This window comes from Tiliqua scincoides, chromosome 3, assembly GCF_035046505.1.
Source record: "Tiliqua scincoides isolate rTilSci1 chromosome 3, rTilSci1.hap2, whole genome shotgun sequence".
In the NCBI taxonomy this organism is placed as follows: Eukaryota; Metazoa; Chordata; class Lepidosauria; order Squamata; family Scincidae; genus Tiliqua; species Tiliqua scincoides.
Window position 1 is genome coordinate 126,129,541 of NC_089823.1, and position 17,867 is coordinate 126,147,407.

Here is a 17,867-nt window from a genome sequence, read left to right on the forward strand (position 1 = left end):
GCACACTCACATTTCCTTACCTTTTCTCTTCTTTGGTTGCTCCAGTGCTAGAGCACTTTGTGATTCAGCAAATGAATCTTGGATTTGATGAACTTCTACCACTTCTGGTATTCCATCCAAGGTGACCGATACATGAGTAATAGGACCAATGTCAACATCATCTTCAGATCCAAATACATGTGCTTCAATAATACAGCAAAGAAATCACAACCCACTTTAGAGTATTCTGTCTAAGAGCTTCTAGCAACTAAATTATTCAATATTTATTGATCTAAAAATATTTATAGCCTGCCGCTTTAGGATTCAGGGTGGATAAGTACATTTTACAATGATAAAAATCATTAATGAATTTCAAAAGTCACAAATGCAAATATTAATATTAGTAAGAGACCATCAGCGTTATACCAAGTGTTATCATAGCAGGACAACAAGTGGCTGCTGGAAAAGGAACATCTTTGCCATATGCTGAAAGAATAGTAATGAGAAAGCCTGCCACATCACATGGGCAGGGGAATTCCATGGTACGGGGTGCCTACAGAGAATACACCTTTCACAGGTCACAGCCAACCACACCTCAGAAAGAGGCACAACCTGCAAGTTGAACTTCCTAAGACAAAAGTTCCTATTCAGACTTTGGGATCACACTACTTTGCTGCAAGGGGCAGGGTGGGAGTGGAGGGTGGCCCAATAGCACTGCAGTGACCCAGGTGCTGAGAGGTGCCCATTTATGATTATGTGACACAATTATTGATGCAGCAGCATGGGTTTCCACTGCATTTCCTTGTGTGATGCTGGTTATTGCCTTGAAAGCCCTACAAACCACCTCAAGGACCATCTCCCAGAACACAAGTTTGCTTGTCCTGTGAGATCTCTTAGGGCAGCGATTGCCAAACTGATGGGTTGCGACCTACCAGGGGAATGGAAATGGACCATTCCCTTTTAAGGCAAATGGGTCCCGGATGGCGCTGCAGCAATCGCGTCACCATGGAAACCAGGAACATTGTAACATACTTAGGGGCATACTGAAGCCTCCTGGAAGGTCCTGGAGGTTCATAGCCTCCTCCATGACCTTCTGCATGTCTGTGCTGAGCTCTGGTCCTCATGAACAGCCCCATACAATCATATCCTAGACAGGCCCCCATCATGCATTAGCACTGACGCAGCCTCCACTGCAGGCTATGGGCCAGCCAGGGAACAGAGAGCCGAGGAAAGGTAGAGAGTGTTTATATTTACCTACTCCACTAGGCCATTGCCCCCAATGGGTCAAGACGGATCCACACCAGATCTTCTGCTGGTGTCAATCTGAGTAGGCCCAAGGGAGTGTGTCACACCCTGGCTGGGAGCACAAAATATCAGTGCCTGGATATTCCTCCCCCAGAATGCCCTCTCCACCAGCCTACCTGTTCCAGTGCAGGCTCAGCACTCTGCTGGGGTGCACATGGGGGCTGCCAGCTGTTTGAGCTGGAGGCCCTGTCCCATGTGCCAACACAGTGACTGCTGTGCCAGTGGCCCCAGACTTGTGCTGACAGAGTGCAAGTTTTGTCAGCACAAGGCCTGGATAAGAATAGGCCATGAATGAATTATGTTTGTCACTCTGATAAATTTGAACCATTTCAACTACTTAACCAGTACAAAGATGTACAAAATGTTACAGCATCTCAGTATAGACAATATTCATGCACCAGCAGGGAAGCCACCAATAGAAGGACAAAATATACTGTTACTTTAAAATTTAAAAAAACCATTACATTGACACATTCATTTCTAAGATCATAAAATTAGCACCACACGGATGTTTTGCTTAATGAACTTTCTGATAAGATCAGCCTCATTTCCTTCACTTTTTGCAACAGCAAATGTGAACCTACCAGAAACCACTTAATTCACAACGCATCTCTTGCAATATCCTCTTTCTGCAACATTTAGTGTTTAGAAGCATATTCATATAACTTATTGTTGCTTTTACACAGACTCCTCATATTTATTCCTTTCATACTCACTTTCTCTCTTCTCATCCAGCATGGGACCAGGGGAATCCATATTGAGAAGAGCTTCAGCAGCTTCAATGGTTTGCATTGTTTCGTCTCCATTATGACAGGATGCTCCAACTACAAGTTGAATGAGGGAAAGGGGGGGAGAGGATGAAGAGAGGTAATTCATAAAAAAAAAAAAACAATAGCAAGTGATACAAAAAAAAACTTCCTCTGATGTAAGCTTCACTTCACATGATATCTGGGGATACACTATAAATAATGAGAAGAGAGGCTATTCGTTGCTGACTTATTGTGTTTCACCCACTCCTCTAATAAATGAAGCCACTCGTCTTGTTCAGTTGTTTGTACCCTGCTTTCCATATACCCCATTTCTTTATTCATTGATTGATATTTTGTGCATACAATTTTTTAAAATAGTACTACTAATAGTGCATAAAATTAACCTGTCTCTGACTAAGTTCTTCAGATTTTCAGCAACACACCAAAAAGACTGACAAGTTTTGCAGCTTCTTTTGTAAGGGAACATGGACAAATAGAAACTGCGTTTTATAGAGTAATATTAAAAATTGAAGGTTACATCAGTGAAGTCGAAACTAAGATGTTTTATATACCTTAGGGCAGTTGTTCCCAACTTCTCGGGATTACATTTGTCACTCTGATAAATTTGAATCATTTCAACTAATTAACCAGTACAAAGATGAAAAACAATGTTACAGCATATCAATACAGACAATATTCATTTGGGAACCAGTAAGTATCCCAAACCAGTAAGTTTGGGAACCAGTAAGTGTTTGCGGGGGAGGAGACAGCAACATGATCACCACAGTCACATTGTTGCGGGGGGGGGGAGGGGTTTGAACTTCCCTGGGGGTTGCTATCGCTCTCCAGAGAGTTCAGGGAGCTTGCAACTCCTCTACAGGCCACTCTGAGTCTCCTAAGAGCTGTAAAAAGAATTTAAAAATCCTACTTCCAGTTTTCATGATGAAAAGGGAAGACAGGTTTGGCAACAGTGGCACATTCCAAATCCTGACACTCTTATCAGCTTTCCTAGGTCAACAGGGACTTGCACCAGTGATTGTGCTGGCACAGGTCCGAGTTGACCCAAAGCAGCTGCTGGACTTACCCCAGGGCAAGGGGACAAATGTTCTCTTACCCCTGTGGTTTTCAAACTCTCTGGGAGTTTGAAAGCCGCAGTAAGTGCTTGCAGAGAAGGGGAGGGAGGCAGCGGGGGAAGGCAGCAAAGTGATTCCCAGGATCTTGTCGCTAATGGGGCTGCAGGGACTTTGGTTTTGCAAAAGTGGAGCGCGATCGCTCCACTTTCACTTTCTGCAGGCTGGGGAGCCCTGCAGATGCTCGCACAGGGCTCCCCGCACCCCGGGAAAGCTGCTGCAGGGACTGGTGAGTACATCCCAGTCTGTGCAGCCCCATTAGCGACATGATCCTGGGGATTGCATTGCTGCCTTCCCCCCCTGCTCCTGTCCCTTAAGGGGGCAGAGGCCATGGCCCTCAGGTTGAGGCGTTGCAATGCTCCAGTCTAAATACCACTGCCTTATCCTGAAAAGACCTCCAGTGGCCAAAAATCCCCTGCAAGATACAGTGAAAGTTGAGCTGGTGCCGCTGCATAGCTGCACAGGGATTTAGTTAGAATTCAGTTGTATGGCATGGTGTAGGGTCTGAACTGACAAATCATAATTATCATAATTCTGCCACAAAAACCAGTGTATAACATAACTGATGGTGTAAAAAACACAAACCTGTAAGGGTGATGTCATCATCTTCTATAATTTCTTCTTCTGCAACATCCAGCGAATTCTCTGTAATCATGTCACTAGGTTCAGCAACACAGGATAAACCAGAGTAATTGTTCAGGAGATCAGCACTAGGTACATGTTCCACAATAACAGCAGGAAAGATAGATGGATCACCCAGCTATTAAAAAAGATGAGAGATAAAAAAATAAACTACTTTATCAGTGATCAGACAGAATATAACAAGCATGTATAAAAACAAAAAAAATCATTTGAAAAAGTTATGGGTACAGCAATCCTGATTCGGACCATGGTGCACAGGGAAAAGGTCAACTCTTTCCCTTTGTGGTATTTTCCTGCTGAAAAATCACCCCCTGAAGCAGCTATTTGCTGCAACTGGAGGTTTCAGGATGAGGAACTTTTTGATGGGAAAATGGTGCCGGGGCAGAAAGTTAACTTTTCTCTCTGCACATTCTGTAGTCTCCATCAGAATCAGGGTACCTGTGGCTGTGTGGTGTTGTTGTTTTTTAAAGTGAAAGAAGAGGCATTTCCTCTTGTTAAGCAGACAGTTAAGTGAACATCTAGTCTGACTACAAGAGCGTAAGCTGAAAGCCAGTAGCTCCCCAGTTCAAATCTCACTTCAGCCGTAAACTCAGCAGGTAGCCTTAGACACACCTTTGTCTCAGTCTGGAGTTATATTACAATAGCAACAATACTTTGCAATCTTGTTGTCAGAATTATTTGTATGTGAAGTTCAAACCGCACTATATAAACACAAAGTATAATAATTATTAAAAGTTCCTGAATGCTTTTTATAAAGGTACAAAGCAAAATTGGCTACCCATTCAGGCTGGGGACCAACATCACAAAATATTATATGTAAGCAGCACATTTAGTCTGAAGAAAAAAGCACTTAACATAGATCCAGATGGTGGCCATTTTACATCCTTGCACTTCAGAGGGAAAAACTGACAAATGTGTGCAAGAAAATAAACATAAAGGAAGGCAAAAGAGAAGGAAGGATGGCCTTTAAAAGATTCACAGGCCAATCCCATACTGACACTGCACTGTTCTAAGCAGCATATGCCTTGGCACATGTCTCCAGATGCTGGCACAATGACATTGGGGCAACAACAACCCAGCATACCTCAGACACTGGGGCAACTCCCACTAGCGGGCAGGGCAAACCTGGAGACATGGGTGGGACATGAGTGGAACGAGGAGGAGTCAATGTGCACCATATCTGAAACCCCTTTCAGACAACAGATTTTGGCCGATGCTGGAAAAATGCCACACCAATAACAAAGGTAGTATATGAAGGGAAAAACCCATGGGGAACAAAGGAAACACAGCATTCAGGTCTCACCTCCTGCCACCCCCCTCTAACAACAGCATAGGATACAGACTACACTTCACAGCCAATCACAGCATACCAACGTTAGTACTTAACAGACCTTCTAGGGAGGACAGATCCCTCATTCTTAAAAGCCCAATAGGTGAGTTTTAGGCTTTAAATGTTAGCTGAAGGAGACTGCCAGAATTTAGATACAAATGTGCTTCTAAAACTGCTACTGTAAACTTCTACATGTACAAACACTATGAAACATACATACTGTGTCTTTGCTATCATTATACTGTCAGTTTTCCCCCCAAGAAAAGAATCCCCCTCCCCATATTTTATTTCAGCAAGGGTCAATAGAAAAGCTCATTCCCAACCACAACACAGAGGCTTTGTATGAAAAATGAAACCTACAAGACAGAAGTCTCTTAAAAGCCAGCATCCAGCTAGTTCCAATCAGGCAGGTCTCAAACCGGAAGTGAAATGAGCCACAGATAGCTGTGTACAAACCGACAGCTAGATGGAACAGATTCAAACATCACAAAAACAGCAGCTGTTAAGCAGTTCAATATCATCATTAACTCCTTTAAAGGCACCTGCAGTGCCACTTACCAGCTTGAATTTGTAGCACATTGGTCATCCCTTGTCTCTATGTCTATTCTTTAGCAGCTCCCAAATTTAAAAAATCAAACCTGAGTTAACATTGCATTACACCAACCAGACCAGAGCTATTCAAACTGGGGCGTCACAACGACCCAGCCTGACAGCTCTGGCCTCTGCCCCCTTAAGGGGCAGAGGGAAGGCAGTGACACGATCCCCAGGAGCGCGTTGCTCAGGGGGACTGCAGGGACTGGGATGTACTCAACAGTCCCTGCAGCAGCATCCTGGCAGTGAGAGGAGCCCTGCGTGAGCGTCTGCAGGGTTCCCCAACATTCCATAAGTGAAAGTGGAGTGATCGCACTCCACCTCTGCAAAACCAGAAGTGCAGTGCGATTGCTCTGCTTTCACTTTTAGAAGGCTGGGGGGCCCTGCAGACACTTGCGCAAGACTCCCCGCACCCCCAGGATGCTGCTGCAGGGACTGGTGAGTGCATACCAGTCCCTACAGCCCTGTTAGTGATGTGATCCTGGGGATTCAGCCGCTGCCTTCTCCCCACACCTCCACCCCCCCAAGTATGCCACTGGCCCAGGCCTAATCTTTATGCTTTCTACCTTGGATGCTAAAATTCTTCCCAAGATAGATTCTGCATAGACAGCTTCAGTTCAAAAGGCTTGTCCAGGTCTCAGTTCTTTGTATCTCATGTGACAGCAAAATCAGAATCTTGGGAAGAAATCAGAATTTCTGGGAAACAACAGCTGCAGTTTACACCACGAACCAATAACTATTTTCCTCATCTTACTTTTTTTAAAAAACAGAGAATTATGAAAAGAGATAAAATCTCACCACATGATCAATGTGGTATAGTAGGGGAAAAGGCACACTTACTATTTTTCTATTGGAATAAGGTGAAGCAGAGAAAGACAAATTAGAAGGGCTACTCAGCAATGCTGCTGACGCAGTGGTTGAAACCAACGGAAAGACTGAGTTTTTTTCTTGTCCTGGAGGTGCACTTTTCCACTTGAGAACAGAGTCAAAACACTCAAAGCAACTCTGGAAGCTTCTGAAGTCGGCTCTGCACATACATATCCCTCCACTCCACATGACTGCACAGAGACCATGAGGAACCCCCACAGTTTTCTGCCATGTGACCATAGCCTCTAACTTCCTCAATCCTACACACTTCCTCCTCATTGCTCTCTTTATCTCCTCAAGTTCTCACACAGAACCACAACATCAAAATCCTGCAGTTCATGCAACAATGAGGTCTGAGGATTAATTATAGCTTCTAAACCAGAGTATGAAGTGGTTCGCAAGACTAGTTTTCAGTTTCCTGTATTAAAATATTCAAATCCTGCAATTTTCCCCTTCCTCAAGGGAGGTGCACAAGGCAGTTTACAAAAAACACCAGTTAAAGCATCTAAAAGCATAAACACACAAAACAATCACAACTGTAATAAAAAAAGAACAGCTTTCCTAACAGCAGCAAAACAACAGAGAAAACAAATACACAGCAGGAATCAAAAATGAAAAACTGAATGGAAAAGGAACGACATTAGCAGGTGCCAAAATTCAAACAAGGATGGGACCAATCTCTCCTCCAACTTGAATGCTGCCACAGAGAAAGCACTTTCATGCATGTCCCCCAGACTTTCACTAGCAGGGGCACACACGAAGAAACTCTCAGATCTTAAGCTAATGCACATGCAGGACAGACAAATACAGAGCTGTTTGTCATCTGCTTATTGATGACACCCAGCCCCACACCCCCTGATGAATTCCGCCAGCAATTTTATGTAAATATTGAAACAGGACACCACAGAGCAATAGCCTTCCAAAAGCTGCCTCATGAAAGGACAGGAGCCATTGTGCTCCCAAGCCTCGTCCGGTTAAACATCTCAGAAGAATACTATGGCTGATGGCATCAGAATCCCTGAGCAGTCCAAAAGAACTATCAGGGCTGAGCACTCTCTGTGCGCTCTCTTTCAAGATATTGCTATACATAATAACAACAGGTATTTATATACCGCCTTTCTTGGTCTTTATTCAAGACTTTATTCAAGGCGGTTTACATAGGCAGGCTTTTATTTAAATCCCTTATTAAATAGGGATTTTTACAATTTGAAAGAAGGTTCTTTCTTTCAAGAACCACTACATTCAAGGTGTTTCATTCTGATCTGGCTTCACATTCTGGCCTCCATCCTCCCACATTCAGAGCAGATGGAATAGCTCGGCTTCAGCTTGTCAGCTGCTTCAAGGTCGCACGGTGCCGGTGGCCTCAAACCGGCGACCTTGTGGATGTTATCTTCAGGCAGACGGAGGCTCTACCCTCTAGACCAGACCTCCAGACCACCCCATAAGGGGTGGGCAAACTTTCAACTTTAGGAATCCTGGACTTTTAACAATTGTGTAGGAGAGAGAATTTTACTAGGTGCAGCTTGTCATCTGTGAGATGACAAGTTGCACCTGCTGAAACTCCCTATACTCCACAATTGTTAAAGGTCCAGGATCCCTAAAGTTGAAAACTTTCCCACCCCTGGCATACATCATCAACTAGGGAGGTCAAAGACATTTCTATTCCAAACCTCTGCTGGAAGTCAAACAATCATGGCTGTGGCTGCTACCAGACCTGGAAGACAAAGCTAGGAATGACGCATCCCTCCCACTTAATTCAACCAGAGCTCTGAATCATACAAGTATCTAAAAAAAAGTCTATTCACACCTGGAAAACATGTTTCTAACCCTTCCAGGACATAGCTATCTTGCCCAGCTTGTTGCTGGTACCAGATGCTCCTGAAGGGCCTGATGTCCATGGAGCTGACCTAACTAATTAGTCAGTGTCTCTATTCCTTGTTCTGGCTCCTCTCCTAGCAAGGGCAGCTCAGTAGAAATCGATCTAATGTGGTGAAAGTTTACTTGTTTTTTGATTCCACGATCGCTATTTTGGGGCTGAAATGCACAGAGTTCTTGGTTGACTACACTTGTCTCTTCACTTTTGAATGGATTTTTTTTGTGTTCTGTGCTTCTCTTTACTGGCAAATATGAGCAAAACCTCTCAAGAACCTGAATAACTGCCAGATCATGCATATCTGTTACCAACACCTTGTGATCAACAATATGAAACAAAGAAAAACCTAATAGGAACAGAACATAATATTCCTCATCAGTCCCACAGTGGACAAAATTAAGGCCTCAATGTCATCATATGCAAGGCTCAGGGCCTCTGAGAGGAATTTTATCAGGGGGTACAAAGTTTCTTTTGGGCGCCTTTGCAAAGGGAGAGGGGTGAGACAGAGTGGCGAAGGTAGTGACAGGTGATCAGAATGGGGCAAGGAGGGGCAAAACAGGGTGGAGAGAGGATAGAGACAGGTGGAAAAGTCTTTGGAGCCCAGGTCTACTAACCCATGTGGCATCAGTAGGGTACCCAGCATCCCCAGTTGTGGTAGTGTCCCCAGCATCCCATGCGGACAACAAGTCTGAGTAGATAGGAAAATGTAAGAATTCAGGAAATTTCTGGGCCCCCTCCTTTGGCTCCTAGGCCCCCTTTGGACTCTGGGCCCGGGTACAAATTACCCCCTTTACCCCCCTCTCCTAAACAAGACGGAAAGGATCTAGAAACCAAAATTCTATATAAATGCACATGGAGCTGAAGTGCCAATGCTGTCACAACAATACCGAGAAAGGACAAGCAGAGTTTCCAAACAGGAGCTGAATGATGGCAGATTTAGGGCTGCCTAAAAGTCTACCTTCCTTCGATGATGCCGAATGCATAAGAGTCTTGATGGATCAGGCCAAAAGCTCATCTAGTTCAGAATCCCACTTCTCACAGTGAATAAGCAGATACCAACCGGAAGCCCATAAGCAATAGACAGAGGCATACCTCTCTCCTGCCACTGCTCCCCCAAAACTGAGGTATTCAGAGGCAAAGGGAATACCTAGCCTTTTCCAATTAACTTTTGCCAGTAAGAACATATACCAACTCAAAACATGCACATTGAAACTCATCTAAATAAAAATCCTCAAACAATACATCTGACAAGATGCAATTACATACTGAGTCCAAGGCAGGCAACTTTGTCCACAAAACAATTAAAAATACATCACAATGATCTGGTAGTGCTTTAACTTTGAGTGGACTCAATTTGGTTTTACTATCCACTGTATCATGAGCAACAGAAATGTGGACAGACTCAAACTCTAGAGTGGGAAACCGTTGGAAGTGGCAACAGGCATCTATGGGACAGAAAGTGTCCAGGCAGAACCAGAGTTTCATTGAAACTTGAGGAAGACAGACTTGCAGGAGCTGAGATAGAACACAAATAAAGATCTTACCTCCTGCAAGGTTTGCTTTATGTTAATGAAACATTTGCATCTAAAACAACGCCACTAGGCAAGACTCAACAGATACAACAGCAGTCAAGGAGAACTGCTTTAAAGGTGTTGCAGAATAGTTCTTTTGAAATGCTCTCTGCTGTCTTCACAGTGAAAGTCCAGAGTCACCAGCACTCTAATAATTTCCATTTTATCTGCCTCTTGGCCATTAATCTGCCTCTCATAACCAAGAGAGTCTGTGACAATGAAGTTGTGGCAAAGGGCATCTAGGCAAAAACAACATCAATAAGGTCAAACTATGCTTCACAGGCTCAATCAGGTAATTCACTAAGTAGCTGCCAAGACTAGTGTGTATATTCTCCAGAAATACCCAACTCCTGTTGGCTTCACAAAACTCCAGGAGTGGACCATCTTTAGTGGTCTCCTTTCATGATGGGACAGAGGTGGAGAGGACCACCTTATAAAATGGTATAATGAGACCATAGACCCCATTTCTGTCAGAGTGGGAAAGTTTGCCTATTTCTTAAATGTTTCTTAAACTCTGAAATGCAGCAAAATTTTTGTGCTTGCTATTCTTCCACTTCTAGTTACTGACTTGTTTTAGCTACTTGGGAGCAAAGACCCAGTCTTGCTGTTGTATCTTGTCAACAGGTTCTGGTTCTTTGTTTACTTATCTACTTACTCAATTTGTTCTATCCCATTGGCTCAAAGCAGCTTATAGCATTCTTTTCTAAATGATAGCAGGTACTATAATGTTTAGGGAAAGAAACATTATCATTGTTTTAAACGTTTATTTAAAGCGACAATGGTGTTTCAAAAATATCAACAAAATGCATTCCTCTATAGCAGGGCTTCTCAAACTAGGGCGTCGTGATGCCCCAGCCTCAGGGCCCTGGCCTCTGCCCCCTTAGGGGGTGGGGCCGGGGCACAGGGACTAGCATTTACTTATCAGCCCTTCCTGCAGCCTCCTGAGGATGCGGGGAGCCTTCCCCGGTCTTCAAAAAGTGAAATGCTCCACTTTCAATTTCTAAGCTTCAGGGAGCCCTGTGGACTGTTGCGCAGGGCTCCCTGCACCCTCAGGAGGCTGCTGCAGGAACTGGTAAGTAAATGCCAGTCCCTTGCAGCCCCCTTAGTGACACAATCCTGGGGATTGCGTTGCTGACTCCACCCACCCCCGCAAGCTCAAACACTTCCAGATAATTTGAGAACCACTGCTCTATAACATTAGTTCCCAAACTGTGAGCCATGGCTCCCTGGGGAGCTGCAGAAACCAGCCAGGGAAGTTGCAGAATCTTCATGAAAAGCTCAAACACTTCCAGATAATTTGAGAACCACTGCTCTATAACATTAGTTCCCAAACTGTGAGCCATGGCTCCCTGGGGAGCTGCAGAAACCAGCCAGGGAAGTTGCAGAATCTTCATGAAAAACCCGTCACGCTATCCAATGTATAGGATTGTAGCCCTAACGGAGAGCCATGGCTTAAGGCCCAGTAGGTCAAGGGAGCTGCCAGTCAAAAAATTTTGGGAACCACTGTCCTACAGAACTGCCTTTTCTTAGGAAAAAAATCTCTTCTTTTAAAAAGAAAGTGGTATTGCTTTTAAGCCTGAAAAAGTCATCCTTGGAACATAATTTTACTCCGTAAAATGAAAATTATATACAAGCAGTACCCACAAAAAGTTTGCATTTTTCCAACCTACCAATTGGCTCAAGCAGGCCGATTCTCTTTCCTTGCCCCACCCCCCACTGTATCCTGCCATTAACTTTATTCCAATTAACACTTCAACATTCCATGATTCCTGGAAGGCCACTGAACAGGCTCAAACTGCATTAAGCTGCTTCTGAATTTGTTTTAAAAAAAACATTTACTTCTTTTAATTTGCAAATGTACTGTACTGTACTGTTCAAGTCCTTATCTGTGCATACACACATATCATTTTGCATACAAACTGACTGGCACTCAATCACCTGAGTTCTCTGTTAGCATACAGACAGGAAGCATTCTATAAACAAAGTGTGACAATATGTAAATTCTCCAGGGATGAAGTCCCACTGGACTCTATGGGTCTGATAGAGTTAAAATATCCTGGATCAAAGTGTTAGGCTGCAGGGGCCCTGTGGAAGTTTTCCATTTTGAACACCCAGTTTTCTTATCTTCCCCTTCCCCTCCCCCCAGTTTATTTTATCTCTTTCCATTCCCAGTTTTGGCAGCTTTGTTGTTTCCTTCTCGTTCTATTCACCCCTTCTTTACAAATGAAGCCTTATGCAATTCAAATAAGGCTTATTCCATATCTCACTCTGACTCCTGGCAACTCACTGAGAGAGCGAATGTGTCAGCCTGAGTTCTGCTAAGCAGCATGCGCTGCACCAACCAATAAGAAGTTGGTTTCATATGAAGTGAAATACACTTGGATGGATGGGGCTTGCCTGATCTCAAAAGGCAAAGAATTCCTAAAACTGGACGCAACTGTGAAAAAGGCACTCGTGGGCATCACCATCAATTGCATTCCAAGAACAGGGCACACAAGTGGGCTTGACTGAATGACCTCAAGAGTTGGGCAGAAATATCCTTCGGGTAATAATCCACCCACGGTAATAGCATCATCTCTCAGTCTCTTCAATAAACCCATCACAGAACTCATAATATATTCCTATACATCAGGAGTGCTCAGACCCCGGCCCGGGGGCCACTTGTGGCCCTTGGGGACCCCCAATCCCTCAGGGAGCCCCCAGTCTCCAATGAGCCTCTGGAGACTTGCTGGAGACCGCACTGGCCCAACACAACTGCTCTCAGCATGAGTGCAACTGTTTGACTTCTCGCGTGAGCTGTGGCACAAGGACTCCCTCCACTGCTTGCTGTTTCATGTCTGTGATGCAGCAGCGGCAGTGAAGGAAAGGCCAGTCTTGCTTTGTGCAAGGCTTGTGCTATTGCAAGACCTTCTTTCATTCATATGTTCCATCTCTAATATATTCATTTATGTAAATTTATTTAAGTTTATTCAAATCTGAAATGTAAATTAATTCTTTTTTCCCCAGCCCCCAACACAGTGTTGATGATGTGGCCCTCCTGCCAAAAAGTTTGGACACCCCTGCTATAGATGATGAAGCCAATAAAACACACTGCAACACACTGAGAGAGAGAAGTGCTTACAATTCTGGTAACAAATTTCTTCTTTGGGATTGCATAAGTCTTCTTCATAGGTTCCAGGTATGGTAAGCAAAAGGTAACGTTTATAAGAAGACACGTAAGACGAACAGCAAAGAACACAGACAGAATTTTGGAGAAAGCAAAGAAATTTCTTCAGTTTCACTTTCGCATCCATAGGCAAGTCCTACAGCAATGCAGTATTGCCGATACTGAGATATGTCTGTCTGACATTCCACAAGCCTACCTAAATCTCAAACAAATGAGCAACCAGGGAGCAAGAAAACAGAACAGTAAGTGAAGGAGAAAGACTGCTACTATCTACATTCCCCTTGATCTTTTCTTTTTTCTTACTGTAGCCAGTCAGCAGCAACTCATATGTGCCTAACAGTGAGGACCTTTTGACAGTGGATGAGTAGGCATCCTGGAATACCTTGGTGAGCAGGGGATCTGAAACAATGCTTTTGAATTGGTTTCAAATCTACTTATCAGAGCACATTTAAAGGGTAGTTACAGACAACTGTCCTGTACAGTCCCACTTTATAAATCATTTTATTTAAAGTGCATGTGAGGCCACTGGAGTAAATCATCCAGTCACCAACTCAATCTTCTTTCTTCAGAAATTCTGGGGAAGGCAGTGGTGGCCTCCAAAGAGGACATCAGGATGGCTAGTAGGCCCCTCCCCATTTTTTTTTAAACCTGACCTCACACAGAGGCTACCAAGGCAGCTTACAACAACTAAGTTGCTATAGTGTTGCTTTTACATGCTATGCTACTGAGAATTAGAATTCCTATATAAAATGAAAAGAGGTCTCTCCTCTTATAGGTGACATGTATGTTGCTATGATGTATACATACAAGATTCTGGGATGACATTGCTCATATTACTGCAGAATGTTATTTACAAACCCAGCCCAGTAGCTCAGACAGTCAAAATGGAAAAGAACTTGAGACAAATCACTAGAATATGACCAGGAACTCTGATTTCTTCCTCTACCAACACTGTCCTCTCTCTTCATGGGAAGTAAAGGCATTTTATACAGGGTTTTTACTCCAAAGTACTGTATGCAAATCAGTCAAAGTGAAAGCAACATCAAAAATATTTACACAGTTGTGGAAGAAAATGTGACTTGTGCTAACAGAATGACTAAGTTTGTAGAAATGCAGCCCAGATCGCAAACAAAACAAATACAAAAAACACAAATAGAAATCCTAGTTTGTGTTGGTAAACTGCATTTTTCAGAGCTGGGCAACTTGCTCAATACTAAAAGTCACACAGATACAAGGCACTTGGAAGGGCAAGGCTAATTTTCTATTTGGTTGTATGTAATCAACATAACGTATGTGATCTTAGTGATTGCCAGACTGCAGTCTGTGAATAGCTGTGCTGGTTCCACAACATTGTTTATCCTGAAGCCTCAGCCCAGCTCCTTATTGAAGTCTTGATAGAAATAATGGGATTTGAAAAACTACAGATTTTGCTTCTGTTTACTCCTCCATGTTACATAGCATTTCAGATTTTTTGCCATTATAGGACTTTTTAGAGTGTTTTCGGTGCTTGAGTGATCACAGTTTGCTTTTCCCAATAATTATTTGTGTATTTCACCTAGAAACAGAAGGCAGCCACAACTACAACACCACAAACTACAAAAACCAAACTGAACCTTTCATTTCACTCAACATTCTTCTCCTGAATAATTGTAATCTTTAAATAAATCTTGTTTCATCAGTTTACACTATGACATTCTCTGCATCACTGGCCTGCCATGCATTTTGAACTCCCAAGGGAGTGTCTCACCCTGAACTGAAGTAGTCACTTTAACATTAGACCAGGGGTGCCCAAATCCTGGCCCGGAGGCCACTTGCAGACCTCGGGGCTCCCAATGCAGCCCGTGGGGAGCCCCCAGTCTCCAATGAGCCTCTGGCCCTCCAGAGACTTGCTGGAGCCCATGCTGGGCCAGCACAACTGTTCTCAGCGTGAGGACAACTGTTTGACCTCTCACCTGAGCTATGGGACAAGGGCTCCCTCCACTACTTGCTGTTTCACATGTGTGATGCAGCAGTGGCAATGAAGGAAAGGTTGGCCTTGCTTTGTGCAAGGCCTTTAATAGGCCCTGAGCTACTACAAGACCTTCATTCATCCATATAAGTTTCATCTCTGATGATGTGGCCCTCCTTCCAAAATGTTTGGACACCCCTGCGTTAGACTCTCATTAACAAGATAAGCTGTGTTGAGAAACAGGAAAAAACTATTTGAGACCCATAAGGAGAAATATGGGAATATATAAAGAGGATATACTCCTGGATCAGCAAATATTCCATCTGTTTGAAATAGAGTGACTTTCACCCTGCCTGATGCAATACAATCAACAAGGCATTGAGAGAATTAAAGTAGTCGTTAACAGAATGTGCAGGAAAGTTTCAATTTCAAATTCCATGTCTGCCATGTTCAATTACACGCCTGCAAACTTACTAGTTGGCTTTAAGTAAGCCATTCTCTTTTAGCTTCTGCCACCTGGCCTACTTTATCAGACTACTGAAAGGGTTACAAAGGTAATGCACATGATGTTCTCTGAACACTCAAAGGCACTTTATAAATGCTAGGATAGTTAGTAGGGGTAGCATCAAACATAAAAGACACCAGCTTTTCAGAAGATGTCACTTTCTGTCTTTCATTAGCACAACTTTGCAATCCATAAGCCAATTTTGATAAAGTAAGTCTAATTTAGGGTGCAATCCTAACCCCTTATGTCAGTGCTTTCCAGCACTTGCACAGTGGTACCAATGGGACATGTGCTGCATCCTGCAGTTGGGTGTCACTCACGGAGGCCTTCCCAAAGTAAGGGAATGTTTGTTCTCTTACCTCGGAGCTGTATTTTCCTTATGTCAATGCTGGAATGCACTGACATAAGGGGTTAGGATCGCACCCTTAGAGAAACTGGCTTTTGGACTGCCACTACTAACTAGTTTACAGTCAGAGGTTACTAGTTACTTTCAACAATGATCAGTTGTGTAACAGCAGCTGCTTTGGTAGCTGTAACAAGTGTATTCTGGACAATTCCTGAAAAAAATATTAGGTAGAGATGGCATTTTTCATGCAATGTCAAGGGCAAGTGGCCTAAATCTGCAAAGATCATCTTGGTCCCTCATTAGCAGAAGTGTCAAACATGGCAGAGTGCTGATCTACAGCACCATCATTCATTTTATTTCTCCATCACATTTGTAATAGCATCTCTTTTATTATGCCCTTCATACATGTCATCTTAGTATAAACAGCAAACCTGTAAAATAGCTATAGTTATGTGTTTCTCACACCTATGTCTTGGTCTTCTTCTAAGAAGGTCAGGGTAACATATGTGTCTTCCTTTATCCTCACAACAACCCTTTATCCTCACCAGGTTAGACTGAGAAGTAACAACAGGCCCAAGCAAGACAAAGCAGCTTCCAAACCTTTTGCGCCTTCTTTCTTGGCAAGCACCCCCTCTCCCCTGCCTCTTCCAATGGCTATCCAGCCACTTCAAAACAGGTCAGGTAGTTACAAGCTGGAAGCAGAAGAGGATGTTCTCCTCTACTCCTAGTACACTCCTGCCCACCTGTTTGATGCTGAAGGAAAAACTGGGTCACTACCCCTCCCCCGTCATCTTCTTGCTCATTCTCCTTTCAGGAGAGCAAGAAAGAAGAGGATTGGTGGCAGGATGAAGTAGCAGGTGTGTGGATGTGGCAGGCAGGTGAGAAGGGTGCAGGATATTCTCCACCATTTCACTGCTTCCCTCAGAGGTTAGAACTCAGAACTTCCCATTCTTGCTGATGCTTCTTTTTCAGCCTCTTACAAAAAAGGAAGCACTGATTAACAAAATAAGATTAGAAGAGAAGTAAGAATACGTTCAGACAATTTCTGATAATGGCAATCTTTTTTATCATTTACTGGAGGGATCATGATCATGAGGGTGGGTTTGTTAATGCTGAACAGGATGTGGAAAGAGCTTTTGGTTTAGCCTACACTAAACACCTCGTTTTTTTTGTCATTTTTTTTTCTTTTTAAATAAAGGGTTGGAGGATGTATACTCCAAATTATGAAAAGGAAAACTTAGCATCCAAAAAGGGAACTCACATAAGAATGAATATCGCCAACTCTCTAGAAAAGCAACCCTCAAACTCACTTCTGCAAGGAGGTCAGCTAAAGTATCAAGATAAATACATGAAGCTTGCTACTGCAGATTTAATATTTATAGATTGTCAACCTAAGTCTCCAAAATGGTTTACAATACAGTAATTTTAAAAAAAATCACAAGTAAAACAGACACAGAGGTTTCTTCACAAGCTTAGCCTTAAGACTATTAAGTTTTTACTTGTGTGCAAATCTCATCTATGCAATCTGAATTGAATCACAACAATGTAGTGGCATGGGGGAAGAGGAATCTGTGTCACCTGTCAACAGAGATGTCATGAGCACTATATTCAACAAATGGCAATAAGATTTATGGAACCACATTCCAGACAGCATTATAAATTACAAAGGCCTCTTTGATTGGAGAAAAAACCAATTTCCCAGCAACAATATGTTTTCCTATTAAAACTGCTGTATTAAAACACAACATCCCTGAAACAAAAGCACTTCCTTGACATAAGGCATCTTGATTTAACACAACAAATCAACTACCACTGTGCATTTGTTATACTATAACCTGAAAACTGGACAATGCCCTGGAGAATGA

The 17,867-nt window shown here is 43.2% G+C and overlaps 1 protein-coding gene across 4 annotated transcripts in view; it reads right to left on the reverse strand.

The window, feature by feature from the left end:
* ELF1 (E74 like ETS transcription factor 1) overlaps positions 1–17,867 on the reverse strand; it is a 76,998-nt gene that overhangs the window by 15,082 nt on the left and 44,049 nt on the right. For all 4 annotated transcript variants that reach the window (XM_066621873.1, XM_066621875.1, XM_066621874.1 and 1 more), the window contains exons 3-5: positions 3,749–3,923; positions 2,001–2,108; positions 21–182 (exon numbers count right to left, since the gene is read on the reverse strand). In XM_066621873.1, coding sequence (XP_066477970.1) covers positions 21–182; positions 2,001–2,108; positions 3,749–3,923 — 445 coding nt within the window. The remainder of the gene's footprint in view (positions 1–20; positions 183–2,000; positions 2,109–3,748; positions 3,924–17,867) is intronic.